The sequence below is a fragment of the Nycticebus coucang genome, chromosome X (assembly GCF_027406575.1).
Source record: "Nycticebus coucang isolate mNycCou1 chromosome X, mNycCou1.pri, whole genome shotgun sequence".
NCBI lineage: Eukaryota > Metazoa > Chordata > Mammalia > Primates > Lorisidae > Nycticebus > Nycticebus coucang.
The window spans coordinates 149,057,551-149,081,075 of NC_069804.1; the positions used below are offsets into that span (position 1 = coordinate 149,057,551).

Sequence of the window (23,525 nt, forward strand, 5' to 3'; positions counted from 1 at the left end):
TAATTACCACAGCCCCCTTTCCTGAAGGTGTTTTGATGAGGAATGAGAGTTAGCAATCAAGTGATTGCCTCCTCCTTCTTGTCTTTTTCTTTAGTCTCATACACTTAAAAACTTTACCTTCCAATCCTTAAAAGTAAGAAAACAAGCAATTCTAAAAACACAAATGTAAGGGCCCGGCACAGTGGCTCACACCTTAGAAGGCTGAGGCAGGTGGATTGCCTGAGCTCATGAGTTCAAGACCAGCCTGAGCAAGAGCCAGACTCCGTCTCTTTTAAAAAAAAAAAAAAAAGGCTCAGCACCTGTTGCTCAGTGGTTATGGCGCCAACCACATACACAGGACTGGAGGGTTTGAACCAGCCCCGGGCCTGCCAAAACAACATTGACAACTACAACAAAAAAATAGCTGGGCATTGTGGCAGGCACCTATAGTCACAGCTTCTTGGGACGCTGAGGCAAAAGAATCACTTAAACCCAAGAGTTTGAGGTTGCTGTGAGTTGCAACAGCAGGGCACACTACCCAGGACCACAAAGTGAGACTCTGACTCAAAAAAAAAAAAAAAAAAAGGGGCCGGATGTGGTGGCTCATGCCTGTAATCCTAGTACTCTGCAAGGCCAAGGTGGGTGGATTGCTTGAGCTCACAAATTCAAGACCAGGCTGAGCAAAAGCAAAACCTCTTCTCTACTAAAAAAATAGAAAAACTGAGGCGAGGATCACTTGAGCCCGAGTTGGAGGTTGCTGTGAGCTATGACACCACAGCACTCTAACCAGGGTGACAACATGAGCCTTTGTCTCAAAAAAAATAAATAAATAAAAACACAAATGTAAAATAAAATCTATTTATAATCCCCTTTAAAGCGGAATCAAGATTTCAGGGCAAAATAGCAAGTAAAAAAAATCAAATATTTAAAATTCTTCTCCCATAGTATGACTACTGGTCACAAAAAGGAACATAATAGAAATCAAAATGTGCATCAATTCCCCTTCAAAGAAAATACTATTTTTCAGTGTAATTAATGTGTCCATTAAGTCACTTGCTAAAGAAATATAGCTGGTTATAAATTCTTTATTAAGAATTCATTATTAAAGATATTCTGCCCTTTTTACATCTATGCTTTCATTTTGCTTTCAAATAAACTATATAAAAACTAAGAGAAAAGCTTCTATTTGTTGATATGATAGGAATATGAGGTAAATTTCATGCTTGCATTTCCATTAATAAAATGCTTTACATTTATATACTTACTTGAAATTATCCAAATAAAGATGTTTTTAAGCAGTCGCTCAGCAGTACAAAACAGCCAATTAATATAAACTAAGTTCCCATAAAAAAAAATGTTCTCTAGGCCAGGAAGGATGCTAGTTCATGCCCGTAAATCCTAGCACTCTGAGAGGCTGCAGCAAAAGGAGTTTGAGACCAGCCTGAGCAAAATGAGATCCTATCTCTAGTAAAAATAGAAAAATTAGCTAGGCATAATGGCTGCACATGTAGTCCCAGCTACTCGGAAGACTGACCCAGGAGTTTAAGGTTGCTGTGAACTAGTCTGAGGCCAGGGTACTCTAGCCCAGGTGATAGAGCAAGACTGACTCAAAAAAAAAAAAAAGAATACAGTCTCTAGTGTTCATAGGAAATTTTAATCTTAATCACAGGAGGAGATTAGAGAACAAATGGCTTGGGTCACTTTGCTGACACTAATGTGACATAAAAATAATCAAAACTATAAACCACAAAGTAGCAAACATAGGCTCCAATTCACAAGTTTTTTAAAGGCCTATTTAAGAGTGGTTAGGAACTGACACTTTATCCATAGAAACTTTAAGTGGCACTTTAACACTAGCAGTCTAGCTCCACAGAAGCTGATAAAATCTACACTGAAATTGAAAAACTTTTGGTTACATTTACAAAGGGGAAGAAAACTTACAACCCTTATAATTATACATAAAAAATCCAATGAACGATTTTATCTTAATACTAACATTTCAGAAATAGTAGTTTTTAAGAATAGCCACTAGAAGGGACCGCTAGAGATTTTTAAAAGTTCTTTGTAGGGTTTGAATGTTGAAGATACCAGTACTATTTGTGTTTATTAGCAATGATTACAAGGTTGTTTTTACTGGTGGGGAAGACAGTTCATAACAGAAACTAGGAGAAATAATGTGTACGTGGAAAGGCAGAAAGGGAAAGGTCAGAGGGAACAATACCCAAACTCAATCCCCCTAAGACATATCAAAGCAGATTCTGAAGAAATGACATTCAGTTTCTTGCCTACAACCAGTTCTTGACTATGACCTGGAGCCCTCAAACCAAATGAAATCTGCCAAAGGTTGTATGTGTTGAGGAAACAGCAGGGATAAGAAAAGTAGAGCACTGGCAATTCAGCCAGTGAGGCCACACTCAATTATTTCTTATTTCATATGAGATCATAAAAAGCATGCAAATTAACTATAATCTAAATTAAAAATCCACACACTCCTATTTAAAAGTGAAAGAGCAGTCATGTTGTGTTATACTATTTACTTTATAGTTTTATGATAATTCTCTTACTTTATCCACTTAAGGTTTCAAACATCAATGTTAACCTGAAAAGTTAAAAACTAATTTTTAAAATGAAGAAAAGACTAAGTAACAAAGATTAAGTAAACAAGTGTTTTTAAAAATTAAGTATTTTTACACATTTTTACACTTCTAATAGTCAACCAAATTAAACAGGAACACATACTATATATCAGCATCAAAAATCTTTGCATGATCATGCAGTTTTATAAACAGGGTAAGAAAATAATTTTCAGGAGAGCAGACTAGGGAATGTTAAGATCTTACCCAAAAGGCCAGGCACAGTGGCCCACACCAGTAATCCTAGCACTCTGGGAGGCCTAGGAGGGTGGATTGCTTGAGATCACGAGTTCGAGACCAGCCTGAGCAAAAGTGAGACCCCCCCTCCCGTCTCTACTAAAAATGGAAAAAACTGAGGCAAGAAGATTGCTTGAGCCTGAGTTGGAGGTTGCTGTGAGCTATGACACCAGGGCATTCTACCCAGGATGACAGCTTGAGACTCTGTCTCAAAACAAAAAAAAACTCACCCAAAAGACAGAAAAAAATGCCTTCTTTATTTGGTAAGAAAATACTTTCCACTCACACCTGTAAATATTCTTTAAAAAATATATCCTCTCCAGCTGGGCATAGTGGCTCACACCTGTAATTTCAGCTACTTAAGGAAGCTGACACAGGAGGATCCCTTAAGCCCAGGAGTTCAAAGCAGCAGTGAGCTATGATGGTACCACTATACTCTATCATGGGTAACAGAGCAAGGCCTCTCAAAAAATAAAAGGGGTGGGGAGGAGGCTTGGCGCCCCTAGCACGGTAGTTACAACGCCAGCCACAAACACCGAGGCTAGAGGGTTCGAGGCCAGCCTGAGCCAGCTAAACAACAATAACAACTGCAACAAAAAATAGCTGAGTGTCATGGCAGGCACCTGTAGTCCCAGCCACTTAGGAGGCCAAGGCAAGAGAATCACTTAACCCCAAGAGTTTGAGGTTGCTGTAAGCTGTGATGTCACAGCACCCTACTGAAGGTGACATAGTGAGACTGTGTCTCAAAAAAAAAAAAAATGTATATCGGGCAGCGCCTGTGGCTCAGTGAGTAGGGCGCCGGCCCCATATGCCGAGGGTGGCGGGTTCAAGCCCAGCCCCGGCCAAACTGCAACCAAAAATAGCCGGGCGTTGTGGCGGGCGCCTGTAGTCCCAGCTGCTTGGGAGGCTGAGGCAAGAGAATCGCGTAAGCCCAAGAGTTAGAGGTTGCTGTGAGCTGTGTCACGCCACGGCACTCTACCGAGGGCGGTACAGTGAAACTCTGTCTCTACAAAAAAAAAAAAAAATGTATATCCTCTCTTATTAAGGTCATTATTTAATTTGACAGAACAAAAGTAAACTTATATATGAAAAATGTTTTGTAAGCATTCCAAATTTTATATAAAATCAGCACAATGTACCCCATAAATCCATTAATGTATACATGATCTACCTCTTTATGATTTAATAAAAAAATTTTAAAAAATTGTTAATTACAGATTTTACCCCGAACAAAAGCTAGGTATAAAAATGCTTTAAACTTACTAGGCACAATTGTTTTCATTTTTTCCCCTCCTTTGCCAAATCCATATGCCTAATTTCAAATTAATAAAATGTTAAATCATAAAATCCTTTAAAACTAAAATTATTGAAAACTCACATTCTGTTTAATTACATAACATTTTCCTTAATAAATACATTTGTGATATACTACAAACAACTCCCTTGTTTTAATGTTTTCCATGACAACTGCCTTTAACAAGATCCCCAGATAACATCTAAACATAACCAGCTTTAGCAAAAACAATGAACCTCAGTTTCTGGAAATTTTCTAGCACAAACAAGATCAGAACAGTTTTTCTTTCCATGCTATCTTTTCTCACATTTATGATTAATATAGCTAACTGCTGAAATTTAGCTAAATATACCAAGTCCCAATTACAAAATCCAAGCAGTATCATATGAGTATAATGAAGGTCAAATAACATCAGTATACAGAGATGTATACTCCTACTACATTTTTATTAATCCTGTCCATAATGCATTCATATAGAACAGTGGTTCTCAACCTTCCTAATGCCGCGGCCCTTTAATACAGTTCCTGTAGGTCATGCCCCACAGGTTGAGAACCACTGATACAGAATCTTTATATAATGTGACTATCTTATATATAACAATGAATAAAAAGCAGGATGATTAATTTTAATCAAGCCAAAAATGATAGCTATGATAATTTTTTAAATCATACCTCTGTAAGTCGAACTATCATGGCTTTTATTTTCACTTAGGATCCGGCATAAATGCAAACTAGAATAAAACAGAAATAATCAGTATCAATTTCCAATCCTAACACTATACAACTCTAATAGAGTAAATTATTTCAACTAAAAATATATGTAAATGTATCTGGTATGTTTCAACATGTTAGTTATAATGACAGAACAAACCTAAATACCCTAATTGGTCAGAACTAGAGAATGCTAGTGAATCAACATGTTACTCTGTAAACTGGGAAGTAAAATGTTTTTAATCAAGTATTTATTTTGCCTTTCATATACAAAGGATGCCAGTGAGTAACTCAATAGGAGATAAGAAATTTCTCTGTACTGGTCCATTTTAGTTAACAAAGAATGAAAAGATTAGAACATCACCATTTTAAGATTCCTAATAAATTTAAGAATCTAGGCAGCTATCAACGGTTGTTCACATCATAAGGGGCCTCCTAACTGATGAAAGAGCACACTGCCCACCTATGAAATTGTCTCTAAAAATAATGCATGTACCAAAATCTGATTAAGCCATCTATATCCAACTACCAATTTACAGGAAATAAAGACTGAGGAACATATTAAGTGATACCATGGGAACATAACAAAATTCAAACTATAGGAAACTACTAGACAGTGACCCAGTCTCTTTCACAAATAAATTGCTAGGAAAAATAAGAGAATCCTCAGATTAAATAAAAGAGGCTTAAGAGACATCTTAGGTACAACGTATGGCTCCTTATATGGATCTTGTTTAAAACAACTACTTTAAAATTTAACATTCAAAGACAAGGCGCAGTGGCACATGCCTGTAATCCTAGCACTCTGGGAGGCTGAGCCAGTGGATTGCTCGAGCTCAAGAGTTCCAGAAGACCAGCCTGAACTGAAACGAGACCACATCTCTTTAAAAAAAAAAAAAAAAAAAGCCAGGCATTGTGGTGGGCACCTTCAGCCCCAGCTACTTGGGAGACTGAAACAAGGAAATTAGTTGAACCCAAGAGTTTCAGGTTGCTGTGAGCTATGACACCATAGAACTCTACCAAGGGTGACAAAATGAGACTCTGTCTTGAATGAATAGAGATATATAGATAAATAGATAGATAAAAATCTAACATTCATTACCAGGCATGGTGGCTCACATGTAGGCCCAGATATTCAGGAGGCTAAAGCAAGAGGATCACCTGAAACCAGGAGTCTGAGGTTGTGGTACATTATGACAGTCTGTGAATAGCTACTGCACTCCAGCCTGGGCAATATAGTAAGACCCCACCATTAAAATTTTTAATGTTAAAAAATAAAACATTTGTAAGATAATAGGAATATTTTAAAAGGGATCTTTTTCTTTGAAAGACAGTCATTTAAATAGTTCCACATAAAATGCTATTTGTTGGTTGGGTGCCTGTGACTCAAGCAGCTAAGGAGCCACCCATGTACACTTGAGCTGGCAGGTTCAAATCCAGCCCAGGCCTGCCAAACAACAATGACGGTTGCAACCAAAAAAATAGCCAGGCGTTGTGGCAGGTGCCTGTAGTCCCAGCTACTTGGGAGGCGGATGCAGGAAACTTGCTTGAGCCCAGGAGTTGGAAGTTGCTGTGAGCTGTGATGCCAAAGCACTCTACTCAGGGCGACAGTTTGAGGTTCTGTCTCAAAAAAAAAAAAAAAAAAATGGCTATTTGATTCAAAATAATACAAAAGATGGGGAAATGGGTGGATTTATAGATGAAGTAAGATTGCCCAGGAGTTAACAGTTGAAGCTGGATGAAGATTTCATTAGGGGGCTATTAATATTGTTCTGCTTCCTTGTCTAAGATTTTTTTTTCCAATAATAAAGTTTAAAAACAAAAATACTTTGACTATTTATTAGATTAATTTATATACAATAATGAAGGAAAGATATATAGGGTATAGCATAAAAGAAGATATACTTAACTGAAATTCCAAAAAGAAATTAGGTTAAAAGCAATAATTGAAGAAATAAAAGCCAAGAATCCAGTTCTTTAGAATTGAAGCAAAATCTTCATGTAGGCATATCATAGTTGAGCTACAGAAAACCAAGGACAAAATTGCACAAGACCTTGAAAAAGGGAAAAGATTATCTTCACAGGCCCATTACATGAGTTCTCAAGAAAACCATTAAACACTAGAGACAACTGAAAGATACAAAGTATCTGCCAAGCTAAAATTCTATACCCAAAGAAAATAGTTCCAAGAAAGGCAAAATAAAGACTGGACTTCAGATAAACAAAAACTGAGTTTACATACTAAAAAAATGCTTAAGGACCTTCTTTAGGCAGAATAACAATGATTCCAGATAAAATCTTAAGATTTGTAGTAAGAAATGATGAGGAAAAAAGTGATAAATATATGCACATTCTGAAATAAATGAATAATCACTAGAGACAGGCGTTCCAGACCAGCCTGAGCAGTATAGCACGACCACATACCTACGAAAAATAGAAAAATTAGCCAGGTTTGGCACAACATGTCTCCCAGATACTTGGGAGGCTGAAGCAGGAGGATCACTTGACCCCAGAAATTTGAGGTTGTAATGAGCTATGATAACTTCACTGCACTCTAGCACATGAGACAGAGTGAGGCCCAGTCTCAAAAAAAAAAAAAAAGCATATATATGTGTATAGTGTGTGTGTATATACAGAGAGATAGATACATGTATATGTATTTATATAGAGAGAAATAAAACAAAAATATTAAAATACATCAAGATTAAATTGGGTTTACCCCAAACACATAATGTTCTTTCAAAGTAATTAACCACACTGTCTTTTTAAAAATCACTCAACATGGGCGGTGCCTGTGGCTCAGTGAGTAGGGCGCCGGCCCCACATGCCGAGGGTGGTGGGTTCAAACCCAGCCCCGGCCAAACTGCAACAAAAAAATAGCCAGGTGTTGTGGTGGGCGCCTATAGTCCCAGCTGCTCGGGAGGCTGAGGCAAGAGAATCGCGTAAGCCCAAGAGTTAGAGGTTGCTGTGAGCCGTGTGACGCCACGGCACTCTACCCAAGGGCGGTACAGTGAGACTCTGTCTCAACAAAAAAAATAATAATAATAATCACTCAACAGTTCAAAAGATCCATGAAAAGCATTTAACAAAATATAACAGCCACTACTTTAATTTTAAAAAATGCTTTTTTTAGATATATATCTAGATATTTTTTTTTTTCAGATACATAGTAATAAAAGGGAGTTTCTTTAATTCAGTAAGTAGTGGTTTTCAGTGTGTGTTTCATAAACCCCTGACCCCCAAGACTACTTCTGGAGATGTGTAGGATCATAACTATATTCATAATAATACCAAGACATTTCCCTTTTTTGGTGTATAGTAATTTGTAATAATAGTCCATAGTAATAGAGGGTAAGACTGCTGGTACATTAGGCATGTTTCAAGGAAGTAGCACCTAACTCACTGACTTCTTCATGACCAAAACCTCAAAACCATAAAAAAAAGCCAGTGTCGGGCAGCGCCTGTGGCTCAGTCAGTAAGGCGCCAGCCCCATATACCGAGGATGGCAGGTTCAAACCCGGCCCCGGCTGAACTGCAACCAAAAAATAGCCAGGTGTTGTGGCAGGCGCCTGTAGTCCCAGCTACTCGGGAGGCTGAGGCAAGAGAATCGCTTAAGCCCAGGAGTTGGAGGTTGCTGTGAGCTGTGTGAGGCCACGGCACTCTACCGAGGGCCATAAAGTGAGACTCTGTCTCTACAAAAAAAAAAGGCCAGTGTCACATAAAAGTCACCAAACTAATTATATTTTTCATGGCCATGTACACAAGCTGGCTTATGCAAGAATTTACTTGATAAAAATGATGTCAGAATGATGGCAAAATAGGAAGTCCCAAACTTTCCTTGCTTTCACTAAAACACCCACTCAACAACACACCAACACAAACCAACTCACTTTATGAGAAATCCAGAAAACAGCTGAAAGAACAAGTGCAAAACAAGCTACAATGAAGCCAGCAGGAAAAATAATCCCTCCTCGTTGCATACTGCCACTGAGATAAGGCTAAAATACCCAGCAACCAACGGCTCCCTAAGGAGGGAAAGAAAAGATGGGACTGTAGGTCCAACAGTCTAATTTGGGGGGAATAGGGGTTGACCCAGGGACTGGTTTCTGTCTTGCCCATCTTGGAACAAAGATGGAATTTGGAATGGTCTAGATGCCTTGGGGTTGCAGAGAATGAAAAGAGCTAGATGCCTCACAGGCTGCTGCTTCAGAGGACCCACACTGTAACAGAAAGGCGGATACAACTCAGCAGCCTTACCCTCAGGAAAGAAACAAAATAATGGATCATATGTCCAGTATTCTAGCTTTTGGAGACACTGCTTGAGAGACTGCCTTCTGACTAGACTGACTCAGTGACATGGTGCTCCTTCAGAAGACCTATGGTACAGCAGATCGACACCAGAGAGAGCAAGAGGCCACAAACTCCTAAAAAAAGAAACCAGCAAATCCTTCTAATTAGAAATTTATATGCATGACTCCAGAGAAGCAGCATCCAAAGAAAAGGTTTGAAAGGCCCACAGAAAAGGTTTCAAGCACCCAGAATCTCTAGTTGGGCTGACTGGCAAAGGTCTTCTCTTCTATAAAGCCAGTTCATAAAGACCACAAGATACTGTTTTTTCAAATGTGTAGATACCAACACAAAGTTATAAGGAACATGAAAAAACAGGAAAACATAGACAAGGATCAAAATAAATCGCAAGAGACCAACCCTAAAGAAGCAAAGGATATGAATTACCTGACAAAAAATTCAAAATAACCATTATAAAGACACTCAACAAGCTCAAGAAAATGATGCATGAACACAATGATAATTTCATTACAAAGATTTTTAAAAAGAAAAAAAAATGGAAATTTTGGAGCTGAAAAAATGAACTGAAAAATTCAAGACAGTTCAGAGCGGCACCTATGGTTCAAAGGAGTAGGGCGCCGGCCCCATGTGCCAGAGGTGGCAAGTTCAAACCCAACCCCAGCCAAAAACTGCAAAAGAAAAAAAAAATTCAGTTCAACAGCAGATTTCATCAAGCAAAAGAAAGACTCTATGAACTCAAAAGATAGGTCATTTGAAATTGTCCAGTCAAAAGAGGCAGCAACAAGGAAAAAGAATGAAAAGGAGTAAAGAAAGCCTAAGAGACTTCTGGGACATCATCAGGTGAGCCAATATATGCGTAAGGGACATTTCGGGGCAAGCACTTGTATTCAAGAAATAGTGTTGAATTTTATCAAAACCTTTTTTGTCAAAACCTTTCCAGAGGGTCAGTACCTGTAGCTCAGTGGCTAGGGCATTGGCCACATACACCAAGGCTGGCAGGTTCGAACCCAGCCCAAGCCTGCCAAACAAAAATGACAACTACAACCAAAAAATAGCAAAGCATTGTGCGGGTGCCTGTAGTCCCAGCTACTTGGGAGGCTGAGGCAAGAGAATCGCTTAAGCCCAAGAGTTGGAGGTTGCTGTGAGCTATGACACCAGAGCACTCTACCGAGGGCGACATAGTAACACTCTGTCTTCCCCCCCCCCCAAAAAAAAAAAACCTTTCCCGAAATGTCCATTACGCATATATTGGCCCACCTAATAATGTCCCAGAAGTCCCTTAGACTTTCTTTACTCCTTTTCATTCTTTTTACTTGTTGCTAACTCTTCGGACTGGACAATTTCAAATGGCCTGTCTTTTTGAGTTTATGGAGTCTTTCTTCTGCTTGATGAAATCTGCCGTTGAACTGTAGTGAATTTTTCAATTCGTTTTTCAGGAGGCATAGACTACTTATTTAAGAAGTAATGGCCTAAAACTACTCAAGTCTGGGGAAGGAACTAGATATCCAGATTCAAGAAGCCTAAAGAGGCTCGGCGCCCATGGCACAGTGGTTACAACGCAGGCCACATACACCGAGGCTGGCGGGTTTAGATCCAGCCCAGGCCAGCTAAAACAACTATGACAACTGCAACAAAAAATAGCCCGGCATTGTGACAGGCACCTGCAGTCCCAGCTACTTGGGAGGCTGAGGCAAGGGAATCGCTTAAGCCCAAGAGTTTGAGGTTGCTGTGAGCTGTGATGCTAAGATACTTTACTGAGGATGACATAGTGAGAGTCTGTCTCAAAAAAAAAAAAGCCTAAAGACTCCCAAATATGACAAACCAAACAAATCCATACCAAAATACATTACAACAGTCAAAAGTCAAGGACAAAGGAGAGAATTTCAAAAGCAGCAGAAGAAAAAGTATCACGTCATAAACAAGGGAAACTGCCTAAAACTGTAAGTGGATGTCTCAGCAGAAATCCTGCAGGCCAGAGTGAGTGGGAAGATACAAGAGCTGAAAGAGGCAGATGCAGTGAATGCACCAGTACTCAGAAGACTGAGGTGAGAGGATCCTTGAGGACAAGAGTTCAAGGGTGCAGTGTACTATAATCATGCCTGAAAATAACCACTGTACTCCAACCTGGGCAACAGCAATACCCTATCTCTTTTAAAAAAAAAAAAAAAAAAGAAAGAAAGAAAGAAAAGAAACAGACATGGCATGGTGGCTCACATCTATAACCCCAGCACTTTGAGAGGCTCAGACAGGAGGATCCCTTGAGCCCAGGAGTTCCAGACCTGGGCAACACAGTGAAACTCTGATTCTACAAAAGATAAAAATATTAGCCAGGCATGGTGGCACATGCCCAACTTGTATATAAATGCTGAAAAGGCCATATGCAGCAAAGCTTGCCTCTTAATACCAACTACTCGGGAGGCTGAGGGAGACGGATCACTTGAGCCCACAAATTCAAGGTTACAGTGAGCCGCAATCACACCATTGCACTCCAACCTGGGCAACAGAGCAAGACCCTGTTGCTTAAAAAAAGTAGACTGGGCTCAGCACCTGTGGCTCAAGCGGCTAAGGCGCCAGCCATATACACCTGAGCTGGTGGGTTCGAATCCAGCCCAGGCCTGCCAAACAACACTGACAGCTGCAACCAAAAAATAACTGGGCGTTGTGGCAGGAGCCTGTAGTCCCAGCTACTTGGGAGGCAGAGACAAGAGAATTGCTTGCGCCCAGGAGTTGGAGGTTGCTGTGAGCTGTGATGCCACAGCACTCTACCCAGGGCGACAGCTTGAGGCTCTGTCTCAAAAAAAAAAGTAGACTGTTATGAACAATTACATGACAACAAAATGGATAACCTAGAACAAATGGATAAATTCCTAGAAACATACAACCTACCATGATGAAATCATGAATAGAAAATCGGAACAGACCTATAACTAGTAAGGATATTTAATCAATAATCAAAAATCTCCCAGCAAAGCAAAGCCCAGGACCCAATGGCTTCACTGGTGAGTTTAATTTTACCAATCATTCAAAGAAGCATTAATGCCAATCCTCTCAAACTCTTCCCAAATACTGAAGAAGATAGAACACTTCCAAACTTATTTTATGAAGCCAGCATTACCAGGATATCAAAGCCAGAAAGATGTTACAAGAAAATAACAGACCAATATCCTTGATGTCTATCATTGTAAAAATTCTAAACATGGGGCGGCACCTGTGACTCAAAGGCGCTGGCCCCATATGCTGGAGGTGGCCAGTTCAAACTCAGCCCCAGCCAAAAACTACAAAAAAAAAAAAATTCTAAACACTAGAAAATTAAATTCAACAACATATTGAAAGGATCATATACCATGACCAAATGAGATATATCCCCAGGATCCAGAATTGTTCAACATATGAAAACCCATCCATGTGATATACCACATTAATAGAACAAAGGATAAAAATACAATCATCTCAACAGACACAGAAAGAGGATTTGACAAAATTCAACTCTATTTCATGATTTTTAAAAAAAACACTAAACTAACTAGTAACAGAAGGAAATTACTTCAGCATAATAAAGGCCATATATAAAAAGCCCACTGGTAACAACATATTTAATGGTAAAAAACTAAAAGCTTTTCCTCTAAAATCAGGAACATGGCACAGATGCATACTTCTGCCATTTTTATTCATCATCACAATATTGGAAGTCTAAGACAGAGCAATTAGAAAAGAAAAGGAGATAAAAGACCTCCAAATCAGAAAAGAAAAAATAATTTCTGTTTACAGATGACATGATGTTTTATGTAGAAAACCCTAAAGATTCCACCAAAAAAATAAACTGTAGGAACTAATAATTCAGAAAAAAACGTAGGATACAAAATCAACATGCAAAATTCAGTTGTGCTTCCTTCTATACACTAAAAATAAACATACCAAAGAGGAAATTAAGACAATAATCCCCTGTCAGGCACAGTGACTCATGCCTGTAATCCTAAACTCTAGGAGGCTGAGGTGGGTGGATTGCCTGAGCTCAGGAGTTCAAGACAAGCCTGAGCAAGAGTGAGACCCCTGTCTCTAAAAACAGCCAGGTACTGTGGCAGGATCCTGCACTCCCAACTACTTGGGAGGCTGTGGCAAGAGAATCACTTGAGCCCAAGAGTTTGAGGTTACTGTAAACTATGAATGACAACATCACAGCACTCCACCAAGGGCAAAAAAGTGAGACTGTCAAAAAAAAAAAAAAAAAAGAAAGGAAGGAAAGGGAAGGAAGGGAAGGAAAGAAAGGAAGAAAGAAAAAATAAAAAAGGAAAGAAGGAAGGAAGGAAAAGAAAAAGATCCCGTTTACAATAGCATCAAAAAGAATAAAGTACTTAAGAATAAATGTCACAAAGAGTTAAAAGACTTGTACCCTGAAAACTACAGAACATTCTTAAAAGTAATTGAAGACACAAATAAATGAAAAGGCATCCTAGGTCCATGGATTATAAGTCTTAATATTGTTAAAATTTTTACACTACTCCAAAGCAATCTACAGATTGCCATGCTATCTCTACGAAATCCCAATAGCATTTTCTTTTCAGAAACACAAAAAACAATCCTAATACATCTGAAACCACAAAAGAGCCTGAATGGCCAAAATGATTTTGTGAAGTAAGAACAAAACTGGAGGCCTTACACTTCCTTATTTCTCTTTTTTTTTTTTTTTTTTGTCTCACTTTACAGCCTTCAGTAGAGTGCCATGATGTCACAGGACTCAAATCAACCTCTAGCTCTTGGGCTTCAGCGATTCTCCTGCCTCAGCCTCCCGAGCACCTGGGACTACAGGCGGCGCCTGCCACAACGCCCGGCTATTTTTTGGTTGCAGTTCAGCCGGGGCTGGGTTTGAACCCGCCACCCTCGGTATATGGGGCTGGCGCCCTACTCACTGAGCCACAGGCGCCACCCACACTTCCTTATTTCAAAATGTATTACAAAGCTACACTAATCAAAACAGTACAATACTGATATGAAGACAAACATACTGACCAACAGGACAGAATGGAGAGCCCCGAAGTAAACCTAATTGACTGATCTTTGACAAAGATGCCAATACACACAATGGGGAAATGATAGTCTCTTCAACAATAGTGCTGAGAAAACAGAATACTCACAAGTTAAAGAATGAAACTGAACTCTTATACCATACACAAAAATAAACTCAAAATGCATTAAAGACATGAATTAAGACTGAAACTGTAAAACTTCTAGAAGAAAAATTTGGGGGTAAAGTTCATGATATCAATCTTGGAAATGATTTCTTGAATATGACATCAAAAGCACAGGCAACAAAAGGAGAAATAGACAAGTGGGACTACATCAGACTAGACCCGGAAAGTAAGCACAGCAAAGAAAGAAATCAACGGAGTGAAAAGGCAACCAACAGAAAAAGAGAAAATACTTATCTGGCATGAGGTTAATATCCAAAACATATAACAAATTCCAACAACTCAACGCAAAAAATCAAAAATGGGCAAAGGATATGCACAGACATTTATCCAAAGATAACATACAAAGGGCCAACAGGTATATGGAAAAGGTGCTCAATATCACTAATCATCAGGGAAATGGCACAGTAAAACCACAGTTAAGATACTATCTCACACCTGTCAGGATGACCATCAATATTAATTAAAAAATAAACATAAAATAAGTGTTGGATAGAATGTGAAGAAACTGGAACTCTTGTGCATTGCTGGTGGGAATGTAAAATGATGCAGCTGCTATGGAAAATAGCATGCAAATTCCTCAAAAATTAAAAATATAACTATCATAGGTGTGGTCCCGCCAAAAACACCCTCCCTCTGCCCATCCTCCCCCCCATATTCTTAGGTTATAATTGGGTTATAGCTTTCATATGAAAGCTATAAATTAGTTTCATGATGCATCTTACAAGGGTACATGTGAAACTTACTAAATGTAGAATATAAATGTCTTAACACAATAACTAAGAAAATGCCAGGAAGGCTATGTAACCAGTGTGATGAAAATATGTCAAATGGTATATAAAACCAGTGTATGGTACCCCATGATTGCATAAATGTACACAGCTATGATTTAATTTTAAAAAAACTAAAAATATGTTTACTTATTAAATAAAGCCATACTTTAGTGAAAATAGAAAAAAAATACATATATATAACTATCACATGATCTAGCAATCCCACTTCTGGCTATTTATCTGGCACTGGCTGTGTTTGAACCCGCCAGCCTCAGTGCATGTAGCCAGTGCCGTAACCACTGTGCTATGGCTACTGAGCCATATATAAAAGAATTTAAATCAGAATCTCAAAGAGACATCTGCATTCCCTTGTTCACTATAGCATTATTCATAACAGCCAAAAGATAGAAACATCTTAAATGTCCCCCAAAGGAAGAATGAATAAAGAAAATGTGCATACATCTAAAATGAAACACCATTCAGTCATAAAAATGAAGAAAATCAGGCCAAGCACTGTAGTTCACGCCTATAATCCTTGCACTCTGGGAGGCTGAGGTGGGTGGATCACCTGAGCTCATGAGTTCCAGACCAGCCTGAGCCAGAATGAGACCTCATCTCTAAAACTAGCCAGGCCCTGTGGCTGGCGCTTGTAGTCCCAGCTACTTGGGAGGCTGAGGCAAGAGAAGCGCTTGAGCCCAAAAGAGATTGAGGTTGCTGTGAGCTGTGATGCCAGAGTACTCTACTGTGGGCGACAAAGTAAGACTCTGTCTCAAAAAAAAAAAAAAAAATGAAGGAAATCCTGTCATGTGCTACAATATGGCTGAACCTTGAGAACATTATGCTAAGTGAAATATGCCAGTTATAGAAGAACAAACACGGGCGGCGCCTGTGGCTCAGTCGGTAAGGTGCCGGCCCCATATACGGAGGGTGGCGGGTTCAAACCCGGCCCCGGCCAAACTGCAAAACCAAAAAAAAAAAAAAAATAGCCGGGCGTTGTGGCGGGCGCCTGTAGTCCCAGCTACTCGGGAGGCCGAGGCAAGAGAATCACTTAAGCCCAGGAGTTGGAGGTTGCTGTGAGCTGTGTGAGGCCACGGCACTCTACCGAGGGCCATAAAGTGAGACTCTGCCTCTACAAAAAAAAAAAAAAAAAAACAAACACAACGTGATTTGGGTGGCACCTGTGGCTCAAAGGAGTAAAGGTACTGGCCCCATCCCATATACCAGAGGTGGCAGGTTCAAACCCGGCCCCAGCCAAAAAAAAAAAAAAAAGAACGAAAATGCTTCAAACACGACGTGATACCATTTACATGAAGTATCAAAAGTAATTAAACTAATAGAAGCAAAAAGCAGCATGGTAGTTGCCAGAGGCTGAAGGGAGAGGGGAAATGGGGAGTTGTTATTTAATAGGTATAAAGTTTGAGCTAGGGAGGCCCAGCGCCATGTCTCACACCTGTAATCCTATTACTCTGTCAGGCTGAGACAGGAAGATCCCTCGAACTCTGGAGTCCAAGATCAGCTTCAGTAACAGTGAAAAATAAAAAATAGAAAAAATTATCTACTAAAAATAAAAAAAATTAGCCAGGCGGTGTGGCAGGGACCTGTAGTACCAGCTACTCAGGAGGCTGAAGCAGGAGTATCCTCTGAACCCAAGAGTTTAGGTTGCTGTGAGCTAGGCTGGCACCATGGCCTCAAAAAAATAAAAAATAAAAAACACTAGCATGGAATATGAAAAAGATTTAGAGAACTACTGTGTAACTATTCTGCTTATACTTACCAATCCTGTACTGTTCAATTGTTAAGAAGGTAGATGTTTTTTACCATAATAGTTATTTTAAAAGCTATTATTAATTTTATTAAATCCTGAGCCCTGAGAGCATGTCATTTTTTACTTTCCTTTTTCTTTCTTTTTTTCTTTTTTTTTTTTTTTAATAAACGCATCCTTTTAATAGTCTCTGTGCTGAATGCTGAGTATGGTAGTTCATGCTTGTAATCCCAGCACTTTGGGAGATCAAGGTAGGAGAATCACATCAGGCCAGGAGTTAGAGACCACCATGGGCAATACAGTGGGATCCAATCTCTACAAAAAAATTTAATTAAACTTTAAAAACGTATTTAAATGTTTTATTTTTTTTTTTTTTGAGACAAGAGTCTTAAGCTGTCACCCTGGGTATAGTGCCATGGTGTCACAGCTCACAGCAACCTCAAATTCTTGGGCTTAAGCAATTCTCTTGCCTCAGCCTCCCAAGTAGCCGGACCACAGGCACTTGCCACAATACCTGGCTATTTATTTATTTATTTATTTTGGTGTAGTTGTCATTGTTGTTTTAGCTGACCCAGGCCGGGTTTGAATCCACCAGCCTGGGTGTATGTGGCCGGCACCCTACCCACTAAGCTTTGGGCACCACCTAAATTTTTAATTTAAATTAGCCAAGTGTGGTGGTACACACCTGTAATCCCACCTCCTTGAGAGGCTGAGGTGAGATTGATCACTTGAGCCCAAGAGTTCAAGGTTACAGTGAGCTATAATTGTGCCAATGTACTCCATCATAGGCAACAAACCAAGACCCTTGTCTCTTAAAAAAAAAAAAAAGTATAAGACTGGGCCCAGTGGCTCACACCTTAATGCTAGCACTCTTGAGGGCTGACATAGGAGGATGGCTTGAGCTCAAGAATTCAAGACCAGCCTAGGAAAGAACAAGAACCTGTCTCTACTAAAAATAGAAAAATTAGCTGGGTGTTGTGGCAGGTACCTATAGTCCCAGCTACGGGAGGCTGAAGTAGGAGGATCATGTGAACCCAGGAGTTTGAAATTGCTGTGAGCTAGGGTGATGCCACAACACTCTAGCCTGAGCAATAGAGTGAGATTCAGAGACTCAAAACAAATAAAAAAAAAGTTCATGTGGCAAGATGAGAAGTTCAAAGCACTTGTGTAATTGTTTGAATTATAAGCTGACCTAACTTGTTTTTATAGAACATCATTTTTCACTTAAAAGGGCCACTAACAGATAAACTATGGTTATTTACACATGGGTCTTTGGCAGTCATTTTCTCAAAAACGAACCAAGTGAGCCTGTCACTTCAAAACAGAGTATGTGTTGCCAATGATGAAATTTAAGCTTCACATAAAAACTAGAATTTTGGGAAACTTGTTTCTGCTACCACAGGATTGACTACTTCCCAATTGACAGACTTGCATGATTAGTTCAGTGATGATAACAAAAATGTGTTTTTTGGGCGGCACCTGTGGCTCAAAGGGGTAGGGTGCCGGCCCCATATGCCTGAGATGGCGGGTTCAAACCCAGCCCTGGCCAAAACAAACAAAAAATGTGTTTTTTTATATTATACAATGAAGTGTGTCAGTATTCAGAAGAGCTACATGATTCAGTGAACCAACGATTTTCAAGAGACCAACGCATAATATTGCAAAATAATTCATGGGTAAAAGATCTTATCCAAGTGAAAGAGAGACAAATAGATTTTAATTTAACAAATTACAAAAAGTTCATCGATATGGTTTCAGATTCGATGTTGCAACAAACCATCAAGAAACTACCACTCAATGAATTCTAACATGACATCAAAGAAAAACATGCACAATTATCCAAAAAGGCTAATAAAATTCTCCTCCTGACAACTGTTTACCTGTGTGAGGTTGAATTTCCTTCATATACTTCAACCCCAACAACAGGTTGAAACCTCTACCTCACAGCAAAAAGCAATACCAGGTAGATAAAGACTTAAAAATGAAAAGAAAATTAAGTTTCCAGAAGATTACAGAAGTAAGTGGAGTCAAGAAAGACTGCTTAAACACCAAAAAGTATTAATCATAAAGCAAATAATTGATAAATTTGACTACATTAAAATTAATCATTTCCATTCACTGAAAGTCAACATTTACAAGAGTGGATATATAAGCCAGAGAATGAGAAAAGCTAGTTACAATACATGCAGTGTAACCCACAAAGTGCCCAAATACAGACTACATATAGAACCCCTACAAATCAATGAAAGAAATACAAACAACTGGATAGGCCAAGAGATGATAAAGAAGCCCTTCACAAGAAATGAGAACACCAAATTATCAGTAACATATACAAAGATGCTAATGAAATATAAGCCACAGTAAAATAACATTACTTACATAGAATATTAAGAAAAAAATTTAAGTCTGACAATAGTAAATGTTAGAATGTGAAACAAAGTCAATTCTCATACACGGAGAGACTATTGTGAAATACTTTGGCAGTATCTAATAGAGTGCTGAAGGTTACGTGTCATCCATAATCCAGGGATTCTACACTTTAGTGTATACCCCTCAAGAACACATGCTTATATACACGGAGACAGCATAAAAAATGTTTCTATTGGCAATGTTGGCAATAGCAAAACTCTAGAAATATTTATCAACAGCATAAGACAATAGAATATCTTACCAATATGAAAATGAATTAACTGCAAATATTCAACAACATTAATGATCCTAAAGATATAATTACTGGGCAAAAGCAGTCAGATACAATAAAATACATACTCAATGATTTTATTTATATGACGTTCAAGAACAAACATTGGGTAATAAAACTGAAAAGCAAGGAAGAGAAAAGTCATAAATGTCAGACAATACTTACCATGGGATGGGAGACTAGGAAAGGTTTGTTTTTTTTCTTTTTTTTTATTAAACCATAGCTGTGTACATTAGTATGATCATGGGGCACAATACACTTGGTTCATAGATCGTTTGACACATTTTCATCACATCAGTTAACATAGCTTTTGTAGCATTTTCTTAGTTATTTTGCTAAGAAGGGAGGTTATGTTGCCTTGGTCGGGGTATAATTAAGTGGGGGTACATTCTACAGTGATTAAGCTCTACATTTAGGCTTTACACAGTTCTCTGTATTTTTGTTACATTTCACAATTTAGAAAAAAATTCTTCTTACAAGTTACACAAGGCTATTAAAGAAAATGGAAAGAACAAATGAATTCATATACAGTTTCTTACTCATATCTAGTTATTCATTTAAGATGTAAAAAATCTGCTTACATATTCCATCTAAGGCTAATTATGATGTTACATTACAATCATCCACAGAGAGATTATCTTCTTGCAGATTACACATATCCTTTCAGCTTATCTCTGTTTTCTGATTATTTCAATACTCCCTCATCAGGATGAGCAAGGTAAGGTTGTTAAAAGTCAACGGAGTAAACTTCTACTGGTAAACAATTCTTGTAAATCTCACCAAATTATTTTCAAAACCATAAAAAGTCCAGTGAAGAACAATTACTAAATTAAATGTACATAGTTTGAAAATGCCATTTAGTTATTAGTTTTTAACCACAACTAACTGAAAAAAAAATAATCTATAACTTACAAATGGTAAAATTAAGTGTTCTAATTTCACAAAATACAGTGTGGCCATAAAGTTCGTGTGCAATTTAAAATAGTATAATTGCACACGAACTTTATGGCCAGCCTGTATATTAAACTTACCACAAGGCTATCTGGAATATAAAACAAAATCAACCTTCCTTCCACTAGGTAACAGAAGTAACATCTGCTTCAGACTAGTATCAGAGAATATAACCTAAAAATGTATCTAGTTTTTCTGCTGAAGAAAAGAAACTGTATCAAGAAAGTGTATCAAGATTTGTTTCGATACTTACTATGAAGTATTAAAACAATCTTGCAGTTCTTGCTACCTTCCATACTTACTATGAAGTATTAAAACAATCTTTTTTTTTTTTTTGTAGAGACAGAGTCTCACTTTATGGCCCTCGGTAGAGTGCCGTGGCCTCACACAGCTCACAGCAACCTCCAACTCCTGGACTTAAGCGATTCTCTTGCCTTAGCCTCCCAAGTAGCTGGGACTACAGGTGCCCGCCACAACGCCCGGCTATTTTTTGGTTGCAGTTTGGCCAGGGCTGGGTTTGAACCCATCACCCTCGGTATATGGGGCCGGCGCCTTACCGACTGAGCCACAGGTGCCGCAGTTCTCGCTACCCCTATAGGTTCAATCCCCTTTAGAATGTAATAGCAGGAAGCATCATGTCTTTGACAGAAGGATTTAACAGAATAAAATAACTCATCTTCCCCTTTGTACTCAGGCTACCAAAATACAAGGTCAAATATTCTTTTGTATACAAAAAAAGGAGGAGAGAACAGGAAAAGAAAGGAAAAGGAAAGGAACAGAGAAAAAGGGAAAGAGAGAAAGCTAAATAATAATTTTTAAAAATCCCTTCTTATCTTGTAATCCCAGCAGCCTGGGAGACTGAAGCCAGAGAATCCCTTGAGTTCGGGAGTTCAAGACTAGCCTGAGCAAAAGCAAGACCCTATCTCTACCAAAATTAGAAAAATTTGCCAGGCATTGTGGAGGGCACCTGTAGGCCCCGCTACTCAGGAGGTAGATGCAAGAAATTACTTGAGCCCAAGAGTTTGACACTGCTGTCAGCTATGATGCCACAGCACTCTACCCAGGGTGACAGGGTGAGGCTCTGTCTCCAAAAAAAAAAAAAAAAGCAGGCTTGGCACCCATACCTCTGTGGTTAGGGCACCACCCATATACACAGGGGCTGGCAAGCTCAAACCCAGCAGGTTCAAACCCAGCCTAGGCCTGCTAAAAAACAACAATGACAACTACAACAAAAAAATAGCCCGGCATTGTGGTGGGCACCTGTAGTCCTAGCTACTTGGCAGACTGAGGCAAGAGAATCACTTAAGCCCAAGAGTTTGAGTTTGCTGTGAGTTGTGACACCATAGCACTCTACCAAGACCAACATAGTAAAAAAAAAAAAAGTAGAAAAATTAGCCATGCATTGTGGCAGGCCCTATAGTCCCAGCTACCCTGGAAGCTAAGGCAAGAGGATTGCTTGAACCCAGTAGTTTGAGGTTGCTCTGTCTGAGGTTCCTCAGTGACCATCGAACTCTAGCCTGGGCAAGAGAATGAGACTGTCTCCAAAAAACAAAAAAAAATCCCTTCTTGGGCGGTGCCTGTGGCTCAGTCGGTGGGGTGCCGGCCCCATATACCGAGGGTGGCGGGTTCAAACCCAGCCCCGGCCAAACTGCAACAAAAAAATGGCCGGGCGTTGTGGCGGGGGCCTGTAGTCCCGGCTACTCGGGAGGCTGAGGCAGGAGAATTGCCTAAGCCCGGGAGTTGGAGGTTTCTGTGAGCTGTGTGACACCACAGAACTCTACCGAGGGCGATAAAGTGAAACTCTGTCTCTACAAAAAAAAAAAAAAAAAATCCCTTCTTATGGCAAATGTATTTGCTTCCTCATAATTTCAATAGCTTCATTTTCCATTTGTTCTAACAATCTTAATCCATGTCTTTTATGGTAAGTCTTCCAACCATTCAGAGGAGTTGTTAATGTCCCAAACTCCTACCTAATCTAATAGTACAGTCATCATTACATAACTTTAAGAAATAACTAAAATATAATTCTATATTATCAGTTGCAAAGCCAAAAACATTCATTAGAATATAGATGACAATGTCATTATGAACTATCAATTAAGCATCTCAAAGATTTGCTCAAATAGTATAAGGAATCATTGAAGGGTTATTAGGATGAGGCAATTTGCTTAAATAACAGATACTTGTATTTCCACAGTATTCCTTAGTTATAGGAGGAAACTAAAAGCAATCACTTAGAATTTTCCCCCAGTAAGTTACTTACCTGCGCTCTTCTCCCTAAGTCAGTGGTTCTCAACCTTCCTAACGCCGCGGCCCTTTAAAACAGTTCCTGTGGTTGAGAACCACTGCAGCCCTTTAAAACAGTTCATGTGGGTGACGACCACTGCAGCCCTTTAAAACAGTTCATGTGGGTGACGATCCACAGGTTGAGAACCACTGCCCTAAGTAATCCACCAACACAAGACCACAAAGTAACCTTAAATATACAATTGTTTCTAAATGTTGCATTTCTCTTATTTATACATCTGTGAAACAGTTTTAGTACTCTAACCTAAATTATAGAGGGGAGCCCAAACAAAACTACCTCCAACAGTTGCACATTTTAATATGGCTTAAAAATCATATTTTCTGTCTCAGTTAAAATTAAAACTATTATTTTAGCCCCTTAATAACATCCAAATATGAGTTTATCATTTTTCCACTTTTAAAAGAGGTTAGTGCTATTGTGGAAATACTGTCTCAGGTCCTGAGAACAAGGACAGAATCTACTTTCTGTCAAAGATCTATCAAAAATTGAATAAAATATCATAATTTCTTCCAAGAACTTAAAGGGTATATTGTGAATACTTCTTATGAGTATTTAGCTTCTCATCTTACTTGCTCTTATTTTCCAATAGAAAGGAAACACAACAAAAGCCTAAAATGTTTGATAAAGCTCACATCAAAAAAGCTGGCTTCACATATAAAAGGATCATGTTCACCTATGCTTC

The 23,525-nt window shown here is 38.9% G+C and overlaps 1 protein-coding gene across 6 annotated transcripts in view; it reads right to left on the minus strand.

Annotated features, from left to right (window-relative positions):
- THOC2 (THO complex subunit 2) overlaps positions 1-23,525 on the minus strand; it is a 135,333-nt gene that overhangs the window by 106,999 nt on the left and 4,809 nt on the right. For all 6 annotated transcript variants that reach the window (XR_008377564.1, XM_053579580.1, XM_053579581.1 and 3 more), the window contains exon 2: positions 4,816-4,874. Coding sequence is in view for 5 of the 6 variants with exons in the window: in XM_053579580.1 (XP_053435555.1) it covers positions 4,816-4,874 (59 nt within the window). In the remaining variant the exon portion in view is untranslated. The remainder of the gene's footprint in view (positions 1-4,815; positions 4,875-23,525) is intronic.